Source organism: Marmota flaviventris, chromosome 4 (assembly GCF_047511675.1).
Source record: "Marmota flaviventris isolate mMarFla1 chromosome 4, mMarFla1.hap1, whole genome shotgun sequence".
Classification (NCBI taxonomy): domain Eukaryota; kingdom Metazoa; phylum Chordata; class Mammalia; order Rodentia; family Sciuridae; genus Marmota; species Marmota flaviventris.
This window is the reverse complement of record NC_092501.1, coordinates 49,776,007-49,800,712: the sequence shown is the minus strand read 5'-3', so window position 1 is coordinate 49,800,712 and position 24,706 is coordinate 49,776,007. Positions and strand designations below refer to the sequence as shown.

Below are 24,706 nucleotides of genomic sequence, written 5' to 3'. Positions count from 1 at the left end.
TTTTTTTTAACACATATTTTTAAATTGTAGATGGACACAGTACCTTTATTTTATTTATTTTTATTTGGTGCTGATGATTGAACTCAGTGCTTCACATATGGTAGGAGTGCTAAGCAAGCACTCTACCACTGAGCCCTGGCCCTAATGAATAACTTTTGCTCTTTGTTATGTAAAGCAGATTCCAACTAGTCTTCATTCCGGAGATTATAGAATATGCTTGATAAATTGATGCTTTTTTTTTTTTTTCTTTTTTTTTTTGATGCCAGGGTTTGAACCTAGGGCCTCCCAAATACTAAATAAGCCCTCTATCACTGAACTACATTCACAGCCCACTTTTGTCATTTTTAATTGACCCAGTAACAAAGTTGAAACTTGAGTTAAATTTGTAGACATAGGAAAATAAAGAATATCAGACTGGAAGAGGATCTAACAGTGTTTTAATTTTTTTCTTTATACTGGACCAATGTCCAAACTGAAGTAACATAGTATAAGATAGAATTTACATCTTCCTAACTTGGGAGGCTGAGGCAGGCGAACTGCAAGTTTGAAGGCAGCCTGAGCAAGTTAGCAAGTCCCTGTCTCAAAAATATAAAAATGGGCTGGGGCTGGGGCTGGGGCTCAGCAGTTGTGGCCTAGTCCGTGCAAGGGCCTGGGTTCAATCCTCAGCACCACATAAAAATAAATAAATAAAGGTATTGTGTCCAACTACAACTAAAAAATAAATATTAAAAAAATATAAAGGGGCTGGGGATGTGGCTCGAGCGGTAGCACGCTTGCCTGGCATGTGAGGGCACTGGTGCGATCCTCAGCACCACATTAAAAAAAAAATAGATGTGTGTCCACCAAAAACTAAAAAATAAATATTAAAAAATTCTCTCTCTCTCTCTTTAAAAAAAAAATATAAAAAGAGATGGGGGGCTGGGGATGTGGCTCAAGCGGTAGCGCGCTCGTCTGGCATGCGTCTGGCCCAGGTTCGATCCTCAGCACCACATACAAACAAAGATGTTGTGTCTGCCGAAAACTAAAAAAAAAATAAATAAATATTAAAAAAAAAAAAAAAAGAAAGAAAGAATTATTTGGGTTGCGGATGTTGCTCAAGAGGTAGCGCGCTCGCCTGCCATGCGTGCGGCCCGGGTTCGATCCTCAGCACCACATACCAACAAAGATGTTGTGTCCACCAAAGATTTAAAATAAATAAATAAATATTAAAAAAAAAAAAAAAGAGAGAGAGAGATGGGGATGTATCTTAGTGGTAAAGCACCCCTGGGTTTAATCCCCACTGCAAAAAAAAAAAAAAAAAAGATCTCAGGCTCCTACTTTGAGCAGTTTTGAATAAGCAACACTATTTTAAAATCTTCCTCTGAATATTACCTTGTTTTCTTAACAAGTGTCTAGACTGGTTTTGGACATTGCTTACAGCTCAGGTTGTGACAGGGAAGATTGGACAAATGCTTTTGGGAAAAGGAGTCTTTGCGATAGAGCTACAGAGCCTTACTCTTTGGCCTGCCCAGACTGGTTGGGTTTGGTCTAAGACTATTCTGGGACTCTGCATATGACTGTGCCCTACATGATGATTCTGGAACCACTTCTGTGTGGTTTTTTAAAGGTCCCTTTAAAAAGGCCTACACTGGAAAATTTATGTGGTCCATGGGTGGGGTCTTGGGATATTTTTCCTCTAACAGTCAAAGACTTTTTGAGGTGTGTCCAATAGACTCTGCCAAGCCACTCAGATAGAGAACATTTATATGAAGACTAAAATCAGGCTGTTTGAAACTGTCTTTCTTTGTTGTTTCCTTGGGAGCATTTAAACAAATTTTTAAAACTCATTTCAGGACCTGTGGGTTTTTTTTTTTTAAAGAGAGAGTGAGACAGGGAGAGAGAGAGAGAATTTTTTTAATATTTATTTTTTAGTCATCGGCGGACACAACATCTTTGTTTGTATGTGGTGCTGAGGATCGAACCCGGGCCGCATGCATGCCAGGCGAGCGCGCTACCACTTGAGCCATATCCCCAGCCCCTGCACAAACTTTTTTATGTTTTGAAATTCTTAGTTGAGCTTCTAAAATAAATGAAATTATTTCATTTGTGAAATATTTTGAAGAACTAAAACAGGAATCCTTATGTGCAGTGTTGTCAGCTGTTAATGTTCATATTTATAAATAGGTCATCTTTGTTTGAAAACACACACAAGGTTTTTTAACTCCAAATCTTTCCATCCAAAGTATTGCTACATTTAAACTGAACTGTTAAAAGATAAAACTGGAAGCAAAATGACTGTTTGAATGTTAACACTTTCTTGCAATATTTGTTAGTAGTTATGCCTCTTTATCTCTTTATGGCATCTTAGTTTTAAATTGTTATTTTTGAGAATATAGTAATAAAACATAAGTATGGATTTTTAAATAGAAAAGCCAGCTTTTAAATGGGATGACCATATGTCTCAGTTTGCCCCAGACAGTCTTGGTCATGCCTGATATCCAGACATGATATTAATAACTTCATTTATTCTCAAAAGTGTCCTATTCAGATAATAAATTAGCTAGCCACCTACTTACATAGCATATTGTTATAATAGGTTTTAGTTGTTGAACTGTTATGTGAAATAGGGACCTTAAAAAAAGGAAACTATTTATTTTGGCTAGATTTGGATTTTTTTCATTGGTCAGACATTTTTTTATTAAGAGGGAGTTTTAAGTGTCTAGTATATTGTACAAGAAGGCACAGTATTCTGAAGTTTGAAATAATTTATTTGCTATCTTGCTTTTAGAAGGTTATATAACTTTGCTGTTACTGTTGTTTTCTTGTCTGTTAACAGAGATAACAACAATACCTACCCTACTCAGTTGTTGGGAGGATTTAAAAGAAAACACATAAAAATGCTGAAAATAGCTGTGTTAATCTTCATGTCATTCATTTGCTCCTGAATATTGAATTTTAAGTGAATAAGTTTAGGGGATATTGCTATTTAAGTGGGCATTTGTAACTTTTTGGATGTATTGCTTTAAAGGAGAGCAGGGAAATAATGGTAGTTGGAACTATATGTTGGGTTGAAATTTTGGGGGCAGAGGGGCTGAAATTTAAACATTTTGTTTTTCAGTACTGGGGATTGAACCCAAGCACTTTACCACTGAGCTATACCTCCAGTCCTTTTTATTTTTTTTATGTTTTATTTTGAGAGAAGGTCACACTGAGTTTCCCAGGCTGGCCTCTAACTTGTGATCCTCCTGCCTCAGTCTCCTGAGTAGCTGGTATTATAGCTGCATCTGGTTAAACCTAGTTTGTATGCTAAAAATAATGAACTAATAAAATGTGAAAAGATATACTGAACCAGAGGGAGAAGATAAAATATATTTGAATATGCAAGAAGTGATAGGGGTTAGAATGCAGATGGAAATAGGATTGGCTTTATCCAGTTAAGGGACTTCATACACATTACTCTTATCTATTCACTTTTTAATTTTTTAATGCCCAAAGTAAGTGTGTGTGTGTGTGTGTGTGTGTGTGTGTGTGTATATATATATATATATATATATATATATATATATATATATATAAAATAATAAAACCATAGATCCTTATCTCAGTGATTTTTTTTTTCTTTTCTTTTTGGTGGTCCTGGGGATTTAACCCAGGGCCTCAGACATGATAAGGAGTACCTACTTACAAGCTATGTCCTCAGCCCACCTCACTGAATTTTGGTAATAAACTTACTTGTGTAAACCACACTCAGCTCTGGATATATAGTGTGTTTATCTCCCCACAAAGTTCCTTCCTGTCTCATTGTAGTTAGTCATGTTCCCTCCCCACCTAAGCAACCATTTTCTGACTTGTTATCATTAATTAGTTTTACCTGTTCTAGCACTTCATATAAATGATGGAATCATATGGTAAGGACTATTTGTGTTTGATTACTTTTGTTCAGCATGATAATTTTGAGGTTTAGGTATTTTGATGTGTGTCAGAGTGTGTCTTTTTTCATTGCTGAGTAGTATTCCAGTATATGTGTATAACATCAATTTTGTTGATGGACATTGGTTATTTCTGGTTTATGTCTACTATGAACATACTTATATGTCTTTGTGTGGATTTGAGTAAGTATTAGCATTTGAATTTAGCTTAATTTGACCTTTTTAGTTTTCTTGAGTTAGAAGTTTATTGATTTTAAACTTTTCTTATTTTGTGATATGTGTTCAGATAAAAATGTTTCTCTCTAAGCAGGGTGTGTGGCACACACCTGTAATTCCAGCAATTTAGGAGGCTGAGGCAGGAGGATCACAAGTTCAAAGCCAGCCTTGGCAACTTAGACTGTGTCTTTAAATAATACAAAATACAAAGGGCTGGGGATGCAGTTCAGTGGCAAAGCACTCCAAGTTAATCCCCAGTACCACAAACAACAAACAGTACAAAAGACAAAACAAAATGTATGAAAGATGATATATCATGAGCTTTGTAATGTTTTGAACAACCAATAAAAAAAAAAACACGTTTTAATGTATTCACTTCAAATTACTTTATGATTTCCATTGTGGTTTTTCTGATCCACAGGTCCTTTATATGTTCATTGTTTAATTTTGTAATATTTGGGGTTTTTCTAGTTAGTTTTGAAAATTGTTATTCAATTTAATTTCATGGTCATCAGGGAGTGTATAGTATATACCATTTTAAACTGGAGAGTTTGGTAGTTTGTGTTATACTCACAATGTTGTAGGATAACCAGTACCTTTAATTTCAGAACATTTTCATCACTCCAAAACAAAACTTCATACCTGTTAGCAGTCACTCTACCTATCTGGTCACCCCCAGTTCTCTGGCAGCCACTATTCTGCTTTTTTGCCTCCATCCATTTGCCTTTTCTTGTCATTTCATGAATAGAATCATGTAGCTGGGTATGGAGGTACTCACCTGTAGTTTTAGCAACTCAAGATAAAGCAGGAAGATGACAAGTTCAAGGCCGGCTTCCTTACCTTAGCAAGACCCTGTCTCAAAATGAAAAATAAAAAAAGGGCTGGGGGGCTAGGGGTGGGGCAGGGCTGAGGGGCTAGGGGTGGGGCAGGGCTGAGGGGCTCGGGGTGGGGCAGGGCTGGGGGCCTAAGGTTGGGGTAGGGCTGGGATTGTGGCTCAGTGTTAGAGCACTTGCCTTGAAAGTGTGAGGCTCTGGGTTCCATTCTCAGCACTGCATATAAATAAATGAATAAAATAAAGGTCCATCAACAACTGGAAAAAAGTAGTGGGGATGTATGTAGTTTAGTTGTAAAGCTTCCCTGGGTTCAATCCCCCGTTCTGTCCCCGCTAAAAAAGAGTAAAATTAGGTAATATTTCATCATTTGTGTTTGGCATTTTTCACTGAGTGTAATTTTTTTCAGTGTTCCTCAGTGTTGCATTGCTTATTATGGTTAACTAGTATTTCGTTTTACAGATATTCCATATTTTATGCATTTATCAGCGAATAGATATTTGGGTTATTATCACTTTTTGGTTATTACGAATATGGTAGTGTAGACACTCATACAAGTTTTTGTATTGTCATGTTTTTGCTAGGAGTGGGATTGTCATATGGTACTTTTATGTTTACTCTTTTGAAAAACTGTCCAACCATTTCCCAAAGTGGGTACTTCATTTTACATTACCTGCAGCAATGTATGAGGATTCCAGTTTCTTCACTATCTTGTTAATACTTGTTATTGTCGCCCAGTCTTTGCTGAGAGGCTGTATGTATTTGTTGGGGCACATCTTAAACACTCAGCCAGGCTTATAACTCTTGCCATAAACTTTTCTTCTGCTTATGCAAAGCCTGGTTTTCAGTCAGAGGTGATTATTTTAGGCCTTCCAAGGTTGTTCCTGAGCATACCTGCAGTCTTGGGCACAGGCATGTGGCCTTCAGTATTCTCAGGAATATTCAGAACTTTTAAAAACCTCTGGTGTATATTTTATTCCTCCAGTTTTCCTTTTATATTTTTAGTTAGCTTGTTGTTTGCTCCCATAGTTTCAGGCAGCTGGGATGTTAAACCGTTGCAGCTGATTGTTTTTGACAAAAACCTTGGAGAAAAGGCTGTTCGCATTGGTAAAATCTGAATCAGCTCAAATAATGGGAAACCTTGGGAGTGGAGATTTTCAGGGAACTGCCAGTCAGCTGAAATAATGAAAATTCCCTGAAAATGGGGCTTTGAAAGAGTTGCAACCCTTTTCTCATCCCTTCAGTTGTGATTAGGCATCTCTGTTCCACTGTTTGAAGGCTGTTGCTTTTCAAGTCTGCCATGGAGCTGAGGAGAGGAGGGTGGGAATGGGGCAGTTAGGATACTACAAAGCTTGGCTGGGCTCAGTGGCTCAGGCCTGTAATCCCAGCAGCTGGGGAGGCTGAGGCAGGAGGATTGCACGTTGAAAGGCAGCCTCAGCAATTTGGCTGGGGATGTGGTTCAGTGGATAAGCACCTCTGGGGGCAATCCCTGGTACCAAAAAAAAAAAAAAAAAGGAATCCTACAAAGTTTGCTATTCTTACCAAGATTCAGCTATCTTTACACAGTCTTTCATTTTCTTCAGATTTAGAATTTTTGTGATTTAATTCTATAAAGCTGTCAGTTTTGCAACCTAAACATACTTGCTTATTAAAACTATATTAATACTGTAATAAACTCTACCAAAAGAGAGACAAACATGTGCATTTGTAGGACTGCCTGTCAGGCTAGATCCTTGCAGAGGGAATTCCCAGCATGACTTGATTTATTTTCGAGAAAACAGAGCAGTTCTTCTTTAGATGCACATATTAATCTATGTGCCTGGCAATGGTGAGCTCTCCATATCTTGGTGGTTCCCTTCCATTATCTCATATCTGAAATCAGATGCATTTCCATAGCCTCTTCTTTTCCCCCACATCTAACTGAAGCAAAATTTGGAAAAACAAAAAACAACAAAATTGATTTCCTCAAAAGAAATCTGTTATCATAGATAATCTCCTTGGAGACTGACTTCAGCTAGTCTGCACATGTCCGTTTAAAATGAAAACCATCTTTCCTTCTGTTGGCCTCTTCAGAGTAGCTCTCACCATCTTGTGCGCGCGCGTGTGTGTGCGTGCGCGCATAATGTGTATTGAATTGAAGGGTGCTCTGATACACTGAGCTACATCCACAATCCCCCTTCCCCCTTTTTAAGACAGCTAAGTTATTGCAGCTGGCCTTGAACTTGGAATTGTCTTGCCTTGGCCTCCTGAGTTGCTGGGATGGGTTTGTGCCACCATGCCCAGCTCAGTCGTGTTTTTGATTTAGTGCTCCTCAAATTGTTTGTTTGAAGCCTTTGATTAAGAGAGTCCTAGAAAAGAACATTATCATTATTATTAGCCACTGTTTTTATTGCTTTTAAAGAGAGGACTCTTGGGAGTCCTCACAGGGCCTTTCCCAGTGATGTCATCCTATTTGTTTTTTTATTTTTGGGATTGAATACAGGGGCACTCTACTACTGAGTTGTATCTCCAGTCCCCCCACCACCCTTTTAATTTTGGGACAGGTTTTTGCTCAGTTGCCAAAGCTGGCCTCCAATTTGAGATTCTCCTGCTTCAGCTTCCCAAATCTCTAGGATTACAGGCATGTACCACTGTGCCTGCCACACTCTTTGCTGCTTCTTTTTTTTTTTTGTGTGTGTGTGTGTGTGTGTTGGGGGGTGCTGGGGATTGAACTCGGGGCCTCATGCATGCTAGGCAAGCACTTTACAGCTGGGCTACATACCCAGGCCACCCTAATTGCTTTTTAAACGTTTTTCTCCTGTGGTTCTGGGGATGAAACACAGGGCCTTATGCCTATTAAGCAAATGCTCTACCACTGAGCTGTGTCCTTAGACCCTAAACATTTTTTATATCTGTTTTCATGTCCTTTCCCCAGCCTTTTCTTTTGAAATACTTTGACTCACTAGAAATTGCAAAAATAGTACAGAAGTTCCTGTGTACTCTTTACACAACTTCCCAAGGATATATCTTACATAACCATAATATGTTACCAAAACCAGGAAATTATTGTTGGTATAATACTAATAATTTGAATATATTCCTTATTAGAATTTAACCAGTTTTTGTAAACTCTTCTAGGTAGTGGTAGTTATGTATGGTTCTACAAAATTTTATCATGTCCAGGTTTCTCTAATTATTATCACAATCAGGGTGCACAATCAGTCCACAAGGAAATTCCTCCATGTTTTCCCTTTATGGTTATGTTTTCCCCCAAACCTTGAATCTTGGCATCTACTGATCTATTTTCCATGTCTGTGATTTTCTTACTTTGAGATTATTTAGTGGAATCATAAAATATGTAACCCATAGATGCTACATTTTTGTTACTCAGTACAATGCCTCTAAGATTCATCTAAGATGTATTGTAATTTATTCCTTTTTATTGTCAAGTTGTAGTGTATCATAGTTTGTTACCAATTCACTTCACTTAGGTTGTTTGAAGTTTTTTGATGTTAATAATAAATCTGTTATGAACATGTATATGTAGGTTTCCATGTGAAGTTTTCATTTCTTTAGGATTAATACACAGTGGTGTAGTTTCTTAACTATATTTGAATCTGCCTGTTTTATCAACTACTGAGAGGAGTGTTAAAACCAACTAAAATTATGCAATTAGGGGTGGGGATACAACTTAAAGGCAGAGCCCATGCTTAGCATGTGTCAAGTTCTGTCTGCAGCACCAAAAACAAACAAACACAAAGCTATTTCTTTTCAAGCTGCCCCCCACCCCATGTGTTTTGAAGCCATTTTATTTGGTGCATACACCCTTTGTTTTGCAGTATTGAGCTTGAACCGGGGAGGCTCTACCACTGAGCAACAGTCTCAGCCCTTTTTAGGTATAATTTTGAGTCAGGGTCTCTCTAGTTGCCTAGTATGGCCTTGATTTTGTGGTTCTCCTGAATTGCTGGGATTGCTGGCATGTGCCACCATGCTCTTAAATTTCTTAATATCTGATGATACTCCATATTATAAAGTCTATCTCATCTGATATTAATTAGTTGCAACTAATTTTTTTTTTTTCTTCACATAATGAGGAAGCTGTATTCATCTGAAACTGGGGAAAGGCAGGCTTAGGGTGCCTCACTTCAATATGCTGTCTGTCATCTTAGACTTCTGTCAATTATCTCTGAGTTCTCTTCAGGTCATCCTGCCTCTCCATGGTAGTCCTCCTGTCTTCCTCTGCCTGGGGTTTCAGCACTGGGCTCTGTAGACTATGGCAAGGACCTAATCTATTGCTGCAGAGTAGGGGACAAATTGATGAGTGGAGAGACCTGCACCTGCCATTTGATCTTGTCTCTCCAGTGCAGCTTTCCTAGGATTAGTTTTCATGTTGTATCTTTTTTTCTAATTTGTTATTTTCAGACTCACCATGTCCTTTTATTTAAAGTGTATCTTTACTAAATAGTATCTGAGTCCCCCCCCCCCCAAACTCTGTAGCTTTGTCTTTTAATTGGAGTGATTAATCCTTTATAGTTGATGTAATTATTATTTTGATTGGGTTTAATTATACCATCTTTTTGTATTCTATTTGTCCCATGCTTTGTTTACTCTTTCCTACATTTTCAAAAATTAATTGAATGCATCTAGTTATTTCATTTGACATCTTCTGTTGGGTTTTTAGCTATATCTCTTTGTGTTATCATTTAGAGATTGCTTGAGGGAGTGCAGTATTCATCTTTAACTTATTCCAGCCTATCTTAAATTAGTGTCATGTTACTTCATCTTCCATATAGGAACCTTTAAAATGTAATTTTACCCTAGATCCAGCCCTGACCTATGGGAGCCTGAGAGAAGTAGTAGTCTGTTGATAAAAAAAAAAGGTCAGAACCTATAGCACAAAATCACTCAAAGCCCCTGTGTTTTGGGAATGTCAGCCCTTGGGAATATAAATGTAATTAAGATTTTTAAAAACTTTTATCTTTTGGTATCTAACTGGTTTAGATTAGTTGATCAAAATAAAGTATAAAACAACCCTTAAAATCAGTTAAAAGTTCATCAAAGAACTTTTAGAATCGAGGAGAGGAAAGAATGAATAAATCTTTGGGAGGGAGGGAAGCAGTGGCTTGATATGCAATACCAGGAGCCATTACTCTCATTGGGAACAGCACCCTCTGGAGTTGTGCAGGGGCAGCTTGTACAGCTTTATGTGGTAGCTCTTGGGTAGGAATTGGTCAGAAATTATTTATAAAGTGAGGTGTCTTTTGAGAAATTTAAAAAAAGATCATTGGGCCAGGTATAACGCAACACTTTGGTAATCCTAGCTTCTGGGTAGAGAGAGGCAAGAGGATCACGCATTCAAGGCCAGCCTGGGCAACTTTAGGGAGATTTGCCTCAGATAAAATAAGGGTTGAGGATATAGCTCAGTGATAGATTGCCCCTGAGTTCAAACTCAAGTAGCTCAAAGAAGAAAACAAACAAACAAAAAAAGATTGGGAATTTTCCAGGCTAAGTAGGGGAAGGACTTTGCAGGCAGAGTCACATTCAGGGAATATGATTAAAATAGGTTATATGTATTAGAATGATAGAGAGATAAGGGAAAATAGATACTATGTTTCAGAATCTTAATTAGCATGCATGCTTCTTCCCATTTTAACATCTCTGTAATTGGTGTACCTTTTACAACTGATAGTCTTAGATCATCATCAGAAATTGGAATTATTTAGGATTAATGGTAGATGTGATGAAATATGATAGATTTGAAGCCTGGCATGACTGCGCATGCCTGTTATCTCTGTGACTAGAGAGACTGAGTTAGGAGTATCAAAAATTTGAGGCCAGCCTCCGTAACTTAGCAATAACTTAGCAAGGCTCTAAGCAATTTAGCAATGCCCTAAGCAACTTAGTGAAACCTTGTCTCAAAATAAAAAAGGGCTGGGGACAAATGTCTTCTTTGATATAAGGAGAGCAACTAAGAACAGAGCAGGGAGGAAGAGCATGAGAAGAAGATTAACATTAAACAGGGATGAGAGGTGGGAGAGAAAGGGAGAGAGAAGGGAAATTGCATGGAAATGGAAGGAGACCCTCATACAAAATTACATATAAGAGGAAGTGAGGGGAAAGGGAAAAAAAAACAAGGGAGAGAAATGAATGACAGTAGATGGGGTAGAGAGAGAAGATGGGAGGGGAGGGGAGGGGAGGGGGGATAGTAGAGGATAGGAAAGGCAACAGAATACAACAGACATTAGTATGGCAATATGTAAAAACATGGATGTGTAACTGATGTGATTCTGCAATCTGTATACGGGGTAAAAATGGGAGTTCATAACCCACTTGAATCAAATGTATGACATATGATATGTCAAGAACTATGTAATGTTTTGAACAACTAATAATAATAATAATAATAATAATAATAATAATAATAATAATAAAAGGGTTGGGGATATAGCTCAGTGATAAAATGCCCTGGGTTCAATCCCCAGTTTAATTAAAAAAGAAAGAAAGAAATAGGTTTGAGCTAGACTCAGTGTCTGTATTTATTTTTAATTTTTTTATGGGATTGAACTAAGGGCTTGTGTATTCTAGGAAGACAAATTTGCTCAGAAAACATTCCATGTTCATGAGCTGGAAAATTTAAAATTGTTAAAATGATAATACTTAAAAAATGGACCTACAGATTCAATGCAATTTCAATTAAAATCCCAACATCCTTTTTTGCAGAAATAGACAATCTGATCTTAAAATTTGTATGGAATTGCAACAGACCTAAAATAGAAAAAAAAAAAAAAATCTAGAAAACCAACAATGTTGGATAATGTCCTTTGCTGCAGAAAAGTCCAGCTTATATTTTCTTTTCTTGCATATGATTTTACTGTTGTATTTAAGATACTTAAGTATCTAAGAATTTATAATTAATTCAAGATCATAGATGGGCATAGTGGTCTACACCTGTAATCAGTCAGTGACTTGGGAGGCTGAGGCAGGAGGATCACAAATTTGAGTCAAGCCTGGGACACTTTAGTAAGACCCTTTCTCAAAATAAACATAAAATGGACTTGAGGATATTATAAAGTGCCTGTGGGTTTAGTTCTCAGAACCAAAACGTTTCAGGGCTCACGCTTGTGACTTAGTAGACTATTACAGAACTACAATAATCAAATGAGTGTGGTACTGACATACAGATAGACATTAAGATCAATATAAGAGAATTGAGAATCCAGAAATATATACTGTCAAGAAATTCAAAACCAACTCACAGAATAGGAGAAATATTTGCAATTTTATATCAGGTATATCTAGCATGTAGAATATGAAAAGAACTTTAATAAACAAACATTGAAGAAATAATCAGCCCAATTAATAAATGGGCAAAGAAAAACAGGCATTTCCCCCAAAGATGTACAAATGGCCTATAAACATGTGAAAGGATGATAACATTATTTTTCATTAGAAAGGTTCAAATCAAAACCACAAGTGAATAAATGAACTAAATTTTGGCAAGGATGTAGAGAAATTAGGACAATCATACATTCTTGATAGGAATGTTAAAATGGTATAGCTACTGTGGAAAACAGTTTTGGTGTTTCCTCAAAAATTTAAAAACAAAATTGATCCAACAATCTTACTCCTCTGTGTATACCAAAGACAAATGAAAACATTTCCATACAAAAGCACAAGTACGTGAATGTTCATAAACTGCATTATTTATAACATTAGACAAAAATGGAAACATTCCAAATGTTCTTCAACTAACAAATGTTTAAACAATATGTGGCTTATATCCATAAATGGAATGTTGTTATACTGTAAAAAGGAATAAAAACCTGATACCTGCTACAACATAGATGAAACTTGAAAACATTATGCTAAGTGAAATAAATCAAGATAAACACAAGGTTATTAATATGATTCCTTTTATATGATATATGCAGAATAGGCAAATACATAAAAACAAAGGATATTGGTGGTTCCCAGGAGACTGGGCCAGGGGGGAAAAGTGAATGACTGCTTAGTGGGTATGGGGTTTCTTTTTAAGGTGATGAAATTGTCTTCAATACAATGTTTGGGTGCTGGGAATGTAGCTCTTTGGTAGACTGCTTGCCTAGAATGTGCCAGTCCTAGGTTTAATCCCTAGCACCATACAGATGCCCACAAATGATGGTGACGATAATTGTACAAGATTTTGAAACATTTTGAATATACTGGCAGTTACTGAATTGTATTCTGTGTTCTTTAAAATTATTAAAATGATTGATTTTATGTACATAAATTTTACTTCAATTAAAAAGAAATAATTGTTCCTTAACTTAGAATTTGTGGTGTTCAAAGAAAGAGGGATCTTGCTTCCTCATCATTAATTCTCTTCTACATTTTTTCTTGTACCAAATGATCTCAAACAATTTGGCAAATAAACAAACTCATTCTCAGATAAATTAGCAACATTGAAAGTTACTTTTAAGAGAGAAATAGTGGAGATTCATGGCCTTTGAATTGTATTCTGTATGCTTTTCTTAACTACTCTTTTTTTTTTTTTTAAATATTTATTTATTTTTTTAGTTATCGGCAGACACAACATCTTTGTTGGTATGTGGTGCTGAGGATCGAACCCGGGCCGCACACATGCCAGACGAGCGCGCTACCACTTGAGCCACATCCCCAGCCCTTAACTACTCTTAACATCTTTATTCTCCCATTTATACTATGGTTCCATTTCAGAGGTGTTCATTGACAATAATGTAAAAATTTAGGAATTTTTTATTGTATATACTTCTTCCAAATAAACAGTAAATTTTAAGTGAAGAACAGCAATAGGAATGAAAAAAATACATGTTTTTTCCACAGAACGTTACTCAATACTCAATAAATGATAGTGTACTTGCTAATAACAGATTTAAATTTCCTGAATTTCCCTCCAATTGAAGGTATTAAATGGTATTTCAAATATAATATAGTAAGTCATTTTGGGATGCAGGAAATGTTTAAAGGATAGACTTTCTAAAAAGAAATATCATAGTTATGTTCCTTAAAACAAAGGCTACCAGTCAGAGGTGATGGGATTGATGTATGGGCAGCAGGATACTATTTTATCATGATGGGAATGCCCCATAGTTTGATTCTGCTGGTTACCTGACTGTACATTTAACCAAACACTTAAAAAGAGCAAATGAATTGAATTACATTCCTCTGTCATATATAACAAATTAGAATAAATAAAATAAAATAAAAATTAGAAAGGGCAAATGAGAAGGAAAAGACAGCCCCCAGAAACACTTTCCCCATTATCATTATTATAATTTTTTTAAAAATAACAGGTTTTAGGAGTTTTTATTGTTTTTAAAACAGTGCTCAAATCAGAGTAGTCCCTGAGAAAGTAGTGGTAAAGTTTATAGTGTTTGCCTATTGATACTTTATCTTCTAAGTGCTTATTTTCTTATCTGACATTAGACTTATTTTGATCACAGATGTGACTTGATGTGTAAATAAATAAATATGTTCTCTTTTAGTCCCCCCTCCCTACTTTCTTTTGTTTTTGATTTTTTTAAAGTTGTAGATGGACACAGTACCTTTATTTTATTTGTTTATTTTTATGTGGTGCTGAGGATTGAATCCAGTGCCTCATATGTGCTAGGCAAGCATTCGACCACCGAGCTACAACACCAGTCCTTCACTGCCTTACTTAAATAGAAAAGGGACAAACATCTTCTTGTATGTTAAGTCATAGTTGCCTAATCTATGGTGTCAATGAAATACTAATTCAATCTTTTCAACTCATTATAGACTATTAATTGTAGGATAAACATTATTCTAATAAGAAAACACTGAGGCACTCTTCCTATTGATATTACCTATTGATGATATTGATAGTCACCAAATGGTAAGGTTGGTAACTGGTTTGGAGGCAAGTGCAAGGGATTTTCAGCAAACTGGAGACCACTGAAAAAGTATATGAGGCAAATCTTACTGAGTAAACTAAATGAGACGGATGCATATGTGGACACTGGTCCATTTCTGGCTGCTTATGTGTTTCTGTTTAAGGCATCGCTTGTAGTGGAGTCCTTTCTTTCCTTGGCATTGAGTTCTACTGCAGTTACTTATGAAAAATAGATTTCTTCAAAGAAGAAATTGAGAATTATATCATCTCTGATGTCAATCATGGAGGCCCCAATCACAATCATTCACAGTTAAGGGTAGGGCTGTTGCTTGGACTGTCAGAGGACTTGCTGCTTACTCCCTAATAACCATCAGTAGCTAAGGACCTTATTTATTAGCAAGAGAGAGAGTGTTAATTGTCAGTCATGTTTATTGAATATAGAACTTTGTTATGGTAGACCTTTTAAAAAAAAGAACAATGAAATGAATTAGCTTTAGTCATTAAGTGTTGAATATTATTTTTAAAAATCACATGATTTGCTTTCTTCTTTTGTTATATTTTATTTCATCCAGTTTAAAAAATATTTTTTTGTGTGTGTGCTAGGTATGGTGGTACGTGCTTGTAATCCCAGTAACTTAATTTGGGAGGCTGAGAACAGGAGGATTATGACTTTTAAGGCCAGCCTGGGCTAGTTAGCAAGAATCGTGTCTCAAAATTAAAAAAAAAAAAATCCTTTTTTTCAAAATTACTTTGCACTACCTCTAAAATGTTCTACATGTAATATGTAAGCAAAGGTTTAATAAACTACTGTGTTAGATTTATTTTCAGGTAAAGTGAAGATGTTTATATTTGGTGTATTTTACATATTTATAACTTGTTCTTGTATTTTGTTTATGGTTTTTAGAGAAAATATTCTCTTTGGAATGGGAAATCCTCTTCTTGACATCTCTGCTGTAGTGGACAAAGATTTCCTTGATAAGTAAGTATTAAAATCTTTAAAAATATGGATATACAATGAGAAATATATTTGAAGAAAATCTTTTGAAAACTGTAGAATCAATAAAATCTTCACAACTTTGAATGCAAACTGATAGTGAAAGTTGGAAATGACTTATCTACATTTTTACTACTGTAACTTTATATATAATTTATTACAGAATCAAATAGTATAACAGGAATGTAGGATTTAACATTTACAATGTAAATAGAGTAATTGACTATATTGACAAGTTAAAAATTAACTGTGTGTGTGTGTGTATGTATAATCATCTCAATAGATACAGAAAAACCATTTGACAAAATTCAGTATCTATTTGTGACAAAAAATAGCATATAGCAATTAGAAGGGAATTCGAATTAGAAGCAATTAGAAGGGAACTTCCTTAACCTCATAAAGGTTACATTAGGGAAAAACCTACTAAAATCTTTTTGCTTTTTCATTTTGATTCTGGAGATTGAACACAGTAGTGCTCTACCATCAAGCTACATCCTCAGTCCTTTGTACTTTTCGAGACAGGGTCTCGCTGAATTGCTGATGCTCGCCTTAGATTTGTGACCCTTCTGCCTCAACCTCCCGAGTCTCTGGGATTGAATGTGTGTGCTACCATGCCTGGCTTAAAAATCATTCTTTATGATAAAAGACTGAGTATTCTCCTCCAAGATCAATTCAGGAACAATTCAAAGATATTACCTCTCATTACTTACGTTCAAGATATTTACAGTAGTATTTGAGGTTCTAGGCAGTGTAATTAGGCAAGGAGAAATAAGATAATCCAGATTGTAAAGGAAGAAATAAGCTTGGTATTTCTCGAAGATGTGATCATCTCTGTAGGTTATCTAAGGAATCTACAAAAAACTATTGTCTAATTTCAAGAATTACTATAAAGCTCACATAATCAAAACAGTAGTATCAGTGTAAAGATTGACAGGTAGATTGTTCATGTAGTATAAAAAAGTCCAGAAATGGGCCTACACATAAATAGACAACTGATTTTTTTAAATTTTTTTTTTAGTTATACATGGACACAATGTCTTTATTTTGTTTATTTATTTTTATGTGGTGCTGGGGCTCAAACCCAGTGGGTCACATGTACGAGGCCAGTGCTCTGCCACTAAGCCATAACCCCAGACCAAGACAACTGATTGTTGACAGAAGGGCAGGATATTCATTGGAGAAAGGATCTTCTTTTAAATAAGTGGTGCTGCAACAATTGGATAGTCATGCACAAAACAAATGATCTATATTTTGCTACAGAATTAGCTAGTAGAACTAAATGTGAAATCTAAAATGATAAAATTTCTAGATAATAACATAGGAGAAACCAATTTTAATTATTTGTTTATTGATACTGGGGATTGAACCCAGAGGTGTTTAACCTCCAAGCCATATCCCCAGTCCTTTTTATTTTTTTATTTTAAGACAGGATCTCACTAAGTTGCTTAGGGCCTCACTAATTTGCTGAGGCTAACTTTGAGCTTGATGCTCCTGCCTCAGACTCCTTTGTCTCTGGGATTATAGACTTGTGCTACTCTCTGGCAACAAACTGATTTTAAAAATGCGCAAAAAAAAATTTGCTGGGCATGGTGGCACACACCTGTAATCCCAGTGCTCTGAAGGCTGAGGAAGGAGGATCGCAAGTTCAAAGATAGCCTTACCAACTTAGTCCCTAAACAACTTAATGAGTCTGTCACAAAAATAAAGCACAAAAAGAGCTGGTGCTTAGAGGTTAAGCACCCCTGGGTTAAATCCCTGGTATCAAAAAAAAAAGAAAAAAAAGTTTCAAATGTTTACCAAAGATGTTTAGTTAGTAAATAACTAAAGGTGCTCAACATCCTTAGTCATTGGGTAAATGTAAATAAAAGGCATAATGAAATACCACTACATTATCTGTTAGAATGTCCAAAATTTAAAATCTGTGCATACCAGATGTGGGGCAGGATGTATAGGAATTGGAACATTCTGTTCATAAGAATGTAAAATGGTACACCTGATTTGACAGTATCTTAAGAAGTAGCATACATTTTCTGTTGGCCCTAACCATTCCATTCTTCTTTTTTTTTTTTTTTTTGTAGTTGTAGATGGATACAATACCTTTATTTTACTTATCTTTATGTGGTGCTGAGGATCGAATCCAGGGCTTCACATGTGCTAGGCAAACACTCTACCACCAAGCTACAACCCCAGCCCACCGTTCCATTCTTTAGGTATTTTGCCCAAGAGAAATGAAAGTACATGTTCCTAGTTGCTTACCCATGTTCATGGTAACTTTGTTTTTAATAACTAAAACCTAGAAGTGTCCTAAATGTCTACCGGCAGGTGAATCCTTGAACCGAGTGTTTACCCATACACTGAAATACTAGTGAGTTATAAAAAAAGAGATACAGTATTACTTGGATGAAATTCTAAATAATTATATTGACTGAAAGAAGCGAATTAAAAAAAGAATATATATTGTATAATTCCATTTACATAACATTATAGATAATTCAATTTAATCTTTTTTATATTTATTTTTTAGTTATAGGTAGACACAGTATCTTTTTTAATTGTTTTTTTTTTTTTTTTTAATGTGGTTCTGAGGATCAAACCCAGTGTCTCACACATGCTAGGCAAGCGCTCTGCCTCTGAGCCACAACCCATCACCCTCCCCACCTCCTTTTTTTTTTTTTTTTTCCTGATACAAGGAATTGAACCCAGGGGCAATTAACCACTGAGCCACATCTTAGCCCTTTTTAAAATTTTTTGAGATAGGGTCTCACTAATTGCTTCAGGCCTTGCGACATTGGCCCATACTGTCCTCAAACTTGTGATTCTCTTGCCTTCCTGCCTCAGCCTCCTGAGTCACTGGGATTACAAGTGTGAGCCACATTGTCCAGCTCAATTGAATCTTTAATTACAGAAAACAGATCAGTGGTTCAATGTGGTGAGTCCAGGGTGCAATGGAGGGTGGAAAGAGGACTTTTTAAAAAGGACAAAAGGAAGTTTTAGGGTTAAATTCATTTTCTTGATCTTTTGTTGATTTCATGTGTATATACCTGCACCAAATTGTATACTTAAATATATACAGCTTCTTTTATGCCATTTACACATCAGTAAAGTTGTAATATATAAAACAAAATCAGTTAAACATGAATTCATGGATTTGAAATTAGATCTCCTTTGTTTGCATAGTATGAGATGTTTTATCTAAAAAGCTAACTAATTCATGTTCAATATTTAAAAAAATTCAGGGCTGAAGTGTAGGTCAGAAGTACTTGCCTAGCACGTACAAGGCCTTGGGTTGAATCAGAATAACACACACACACACACACACACACACACACACAAATGATGAATAAAAATACCAAGAAAGGCTGAGTGTGGTGGCACATTACTATAATCCAAGTGACTTCGCAGTGACTGCGGCAGAAGGATTTCAAGTTTGAGGTCAGCTTGGGCAAGACCCTTTCTCAAAAAATTAAAAGTGCTGGGGATGTAGGTCTGGTAGAGTGCTCTTGGATTTAGTCCCCAGTAACACGGAGGGGTTTGAGGGTAGAATACAAAGAAAGTTAAAATTTTTATTACTATTCTTGTGAACGCCTCCAGATATCTCTTAGTCATATATACCTAGAGATACATGTTTATGTTATTAGGAGCTCAAAGGGAAAGGAGGAAGGTTTTAGGGTTATATTCATTATATTGATTGTTATATTAAGTATCTTGGTTATATTCATTACTTGAAGCTCACATAACTTTGTTTTATTAGCAGCTGATTCTAAATGGCCAGTTGAAATTTTATTTTATTTCAGGATTTTTTTTTTGGGGGGGGAGGGTGGTGTTGGGAATTGAACCCTGGGCTTCATATATACCAGGCAAGCACTCTATATCTCTAGCCCTACTTTGGGAATTTTCTGCAACATTGAATTTGAAATCAGTACTCAGAGATAAAAAGCAAGTTTTTGGATCCTAGCCATTAAAGGTGAAGATCTACTTATTACATCCCCACCAGACCCATTTCTTACAAAATATATGTGAAAACATGCCTTATGATTTTAGCTGGATGAAAGGTTTTTTTGTTTGTTTGTTTGTGGTGCTGGGGATTAAACCCAGGGCCTTGTGCATGTGGGGCAAGCACTCTACCAACTGAGCTGTATCCCCAGCATGCCTTATGATTTCAATAGACTATATTTAACTTAACATTTCAGACCATGTTTAGTTAAATATTTTACCTTTTAACTATGCAAATACATTATCCAGGGAGAGTTTACTGTGTACTGTATTGCTGTGGTTTGAATGATGGTGTTCACTGCACAATTCTTACTGAATTTTAATCTCCAGTGCAATGTTATTAAGAGGTGTGGCCTTTGAGAAGGGTGGAGCCCTTTATGAAAGGACTTGTTCAACTCCAGGGCTGCAAAGGCCTCAGTGTACTGTTTTGACCCTAAAGGAAGAATTTGGAGGACTCAATGAGAGGGTTCAGACATTTTATTACTCACAGGCTCCTTGACAGCACCAGGCTGTTGCACCACACCCGTAAGTAGAGGAGTATATACACAGGATAGATTTTTATGCCAGCTGCTCATGTGGGTCTATTCAGATGTTTTATGAGTACATGACTTGACTTTATAATTCAGGTCCTTCTGCTTTGATCTCCACCTAGGGATTGGAGATAAGGGAAATGGCCAGTTTCCCCCCTCCTTGCCCCCTTAACACATTCTTAGGAGTCTTTTGATAACCTTCAGAAACATCAAGTCTTCTAGGCACTCACTTGTATTTACTCCAACAGGGCTTAGGGTTGATTCCAGGTGTAGTGGCACATAACCTGTAAGCCCTATGACTCCAGAGGCAGAGACAGGAGAATCACAAGTTTGATACCAGCCTTAGCATATTAACAAGACCCTGCCTGAAAATTTAAAACATAAGGACTGGAGATGTATTTCATTGATTAAGTGGCCCTGAGTTAATTCCCGATACCAAAAAAGAAAGAACAAAAAAGTTGAATAGAGAGCCTGTACTTCCACTCATTTTTTTTTTTTTTTTTAGTTGTAGCTGGACACAGTACCTTTATTTTATTTATTTATTTTTATGTGGTGCTGAGGAACAAACCCAGCGTCTCGTACATGCTAGGTGAATGCTCTACCACTGAGCCACAACCCCAACCCCTCCATTCCTTTTTTTTTTTTAATAGTTTTTAATCATGGTGAACACAGCGTTATACAAGGATACAAGGAGACGTTATTCAGCCAACAACAAAGAAATCTATCTTTACAGATAATTATTAGCCCTGCAAGTGCAAGGTCTCAAAAAATTGGGTTAAGACTCAGAATTGTTCCTCTCCACGAAATCTTTAGTAAAAGGCGAAAGATTTATAGGATCTGAAGAGAAACCAGAGTAGTATTCTTTAAAAAAAAAAAAAAAAATTTTTTTTAGTTGTCGATGTATCTCTATCTATTTATTTATTTATATGCTGTGCTGAGAATTGAACCTAGTGCCTCACACATGATAGGCAGGCGGTCTGTCAAAGAACTACTACCCCAGCCCTGCACTTCCATTCTTTAAGTTATGTGAGGACACAGCGTTCCTTTCCTCCTGAGGATGTAGCAACAGAGTACCTCTCAGAAGCAGAGAGCAGCCTCTGTTAGATACAAATCCTGACATTGCCTTAATCTTAGACTTCCCATTATCCAGAAATGTGAGAAGTAAATTTCTGTTGTTTATCAATTACCCAGTCTATGGTATTTTGTTATATGAGCATAAATATATTAATACATATACCATATGAACTGAGTGTATTTTTATTAGTACTTTACACTATGAAAGTGAGTTAAAGATCAGAAATTTTTTGATATAGTTTTTTTTCCCCCCCGCTAATTTTGAACCTGCCCTCCACAAGTAGGCTTTACACTGAACTAAATCCTCAGGCCCCTCCCCTCCCTTCACTTTTTTTTGAGACAAGGCCTTGGTAAGTTTCTGAGGCTGGCCTAATACTTGCTGTTTTCCTGCCTCAGCTTCCCCAGTTGCCTCACTGCACCTGGCCTGATTCTGAATTTTTAAGAAGAGTATTTGGCCTTTTTAAAATTTTTCGTTTTTTGATATCTGGAATTGAATCCAGGGGTGCTTAAATACTGAGCCACATCCCCAGCCTCTTTTTTTTTTTTTTTTTTTTTAATTTTGAGATAAGGTCTTGCTAATTTGTTGAGGTTGGCTATGAATTTGTAATCCTCCTGCCTCAGCTTCTCTAGCCACTGAGATTATAGGCCTGCACCACCATGCCCAACTAGCATTTGCCTTTTCAAATGAGCATATTTATCAATTTAAAACTGATGCTAATTAAAAATGTGAACTTGTATTGAAGCTTTTTGAGGAAAAAAAAAAAAGGCTGGAGGATATCACCGTATACAAAGGGGTTAATGTCTCACCTAAGATGGCTTGCTTTCTTCCTTGAATGTATATTCCTTGCTTCACCTCCAAAGCCTTCATCTCTCTGACTCTGTTCAATTTCTTCATAGAAAAGCATTCTGGTCTTCTTACTGGAGGTCTAAATCTGGTTGCTTTATTCTTTTTTAAAATGTGGTACTTGGGATTGAACCCAGAGCCTTGTACATACATCTCCAGCTCTTTTTAAAATTTTTATTTTGAGGAAAGGTTTTGCTAAGTTGTCCAGGATGGCCTCAAACTTTCTATCATCTTTCCTCAGCCTCTTTAAGTAGCTGGATTATAGGTATGTGCCAACTTGCCTGGCATGGTTGCTTTATTCTTAAAGTTGGCTGGAGAAAAATGCTGGAGGTACCATAATACAGAGTTCCATCTGATACTTCCCCTTTTGTTTCTTACTTCAGTACTGCTTTCCTTTAATTTCTTCTGAGAGTAAACCTCTAATGTACTGTAGGAATTTTACATTGTGTAGGTGAGATGGTAGTCAGTTCCCTGACTTTTAACTCTGGGCCTTATCTGTGTCCTCAGTTGTACTTGGCACCTTTATGAGCTGAAACTTAGGGCTTATTAATACAGATGGACTAACCTTGCTTATCATCTTAAAGCCTCTTCATGTTGCACTTGAGATTTTAGTTTCTTCAGCTTTTCTATGTTACTGTTCACCAAATGGTTCTCTTTTTCTATCTAATTTATGGAAACCTGTTGACTTTTAGTTTTTGAGACATGGTCTTGCTATATTGCCCAGTCAATCTACTAACTCCTGGCTCAACTCATCTTGCCTCAACCTCCAGAGTAGCTGGGATTACAGGTGCATACTGTTGTGCTCAGCTATTATCATGTCTCATCATCCTGTATATGGGGACACCTATAAAAAAACAAATTGAATAACAACTATACTACTTAATGGTCATTTTGAAGTAAATATTAGATTTTTAGAGTTTTATTCTTTTGAGGAAAGTAATAGGTGAATGATTAGATCATTTTAAAAAGTATATAAATAAAAAATGTAAATATATATATATATATAAAAGATATATAAACTATGATTTTCAACCTAGTTTAATGCACCCGTGTCAGTGTCTTTAAAATATTCATAAAATTGAATGTTTAATATTTAATGGATTAATACTTAAATTACTAATCTTTTGATCTGATGTTCACCAAATTTTTGGAATTTTTCTTATCATTTTAACAATGTTAAATGAAAAGTAGAGTAGATGGGCTTTCTGCCATATTTAAGTAGAAGTCTAAGGGTGTATGTGTATATTTTACTATTATGTGTATATATTTACTGTTATTATATATATAGTAGCAGGAAATATGTAACTACAGACTTAAAACTTGAGGTAATTTGGATCTTGGAATTAATTTAATTATCATTTGTACTCATTTTACAACAGAGAAAATAGGCTCAGAGAAGTTAAATGTTTTCCCTGTGTTTAGTTAGCATTTCAAAACTCAGATGGAAACTATATCTCTTGACTCACTGCCTTTCTTTTTAACTACATTAGTAAATCATGGCTACTTAAACAGTATTGTACAATTATTATTATTATTATCTACATACTAGATTTTGGAATTCAAAACGAGTAAGTTTGTTAGAGCAGTTACTGGATAAATAAATTTTTATCTTACCTTTCTTTAGTTTAAATCTTCTGAAGATTGCTGGTCTCATCCTTTAAGTATTCTTTAACAATTTATATGATTTATGTGATGATCTTATCTGTTAAATGTTTAAAGTTAATCTTAAAATTTTAAAGAGCAGTTTTTAAAAACAGTAGCTGTCACATAGAAATGAACTTTGCAGATTAAACTAGTGAACCACAGAGGATTGAAAGTAAAGAAAGCCCATGGAGAATCCATCTGAGAACATTTTAAGAGTAAAGTAAAATATAAGAATGTAATAATTTTCAGATAATACCTACCATTTATTGAATATGGTTTTCTTATGTTTGTTTTTGGCAGTACTGGGGAGCTCTTCCACTGAGATACATCCCTAGTACTTTTTATTTACTTTTTGAGACAGTCTTAGTAAATTTCTGAGATTGGCCTTGAACTTTGGTCCTCCTGCCTCAGCTTCCCAAGTTGCTGGGATTACAACTTGGGAAAACCATGCTTGTTTGAACATGTTTCAGATGTATATGGTATTAGCTTAGATCTCATTAGAATTCTATAAGTTACGTATCCTCAGAATAACTTGAGCTGTATAGATTTGTACATGGGTACAGAATACATCATTAATAGTACAGGGCTTTGAACTATAGATTTTAATTATAAAAACTGGTCAGGGAATGTAGCTGAGAGGCAAAGCACATGCTTAGCATGCATGAAGCTCTGTGTTCATTCCCCAGAACATATAAACCAAATAACAATTGTAAAACCTGTATTATTTATTTCCTGTTATAATATTATGGAAGTATTAGTTTGAAATTGAAAAATTCAATTATATGTTTAGATTTTTGACATAAATTATGGTAGACATAAAAGT

General features: G+C 35.8%; 1 protein-coding gene and 1 non-coding gene across 3 annotated transcripts in view; one reads left to right on the top strand and one right to left on the bottom strand.

The window, feature by feature from the left end:
* Positions 1 to 24,706, top strand: part of Adk (adenosine kinase) — a 491,572-nt gene that overhangs the window by 29,104 nt on the left and 437,762 nt on the right. For both annotated transcript variants that reach the window (XM_027931411.3, XM_027931412.3), the window contains exon 2: positions 15,709 to 15,783. In XM_027931411.3, coding sequence (XP_027787212.1) covers positions 15,709 to 15,783 — 75 coding nt within the window. The remainder of the gene's footprint in view (positions 1 to 15,708; positions 15,784 to 24,706) is intronic.
* LOC114089567 (U5 spliceosomal RNA) lies at positions 21,064 to 21,178 on the bottom strand. Its single transcript, XR_003582210.1, has one exon. It is a non-coding gene; the product is annotated as a U5 spliceosomal RNA (small nuclear RNA).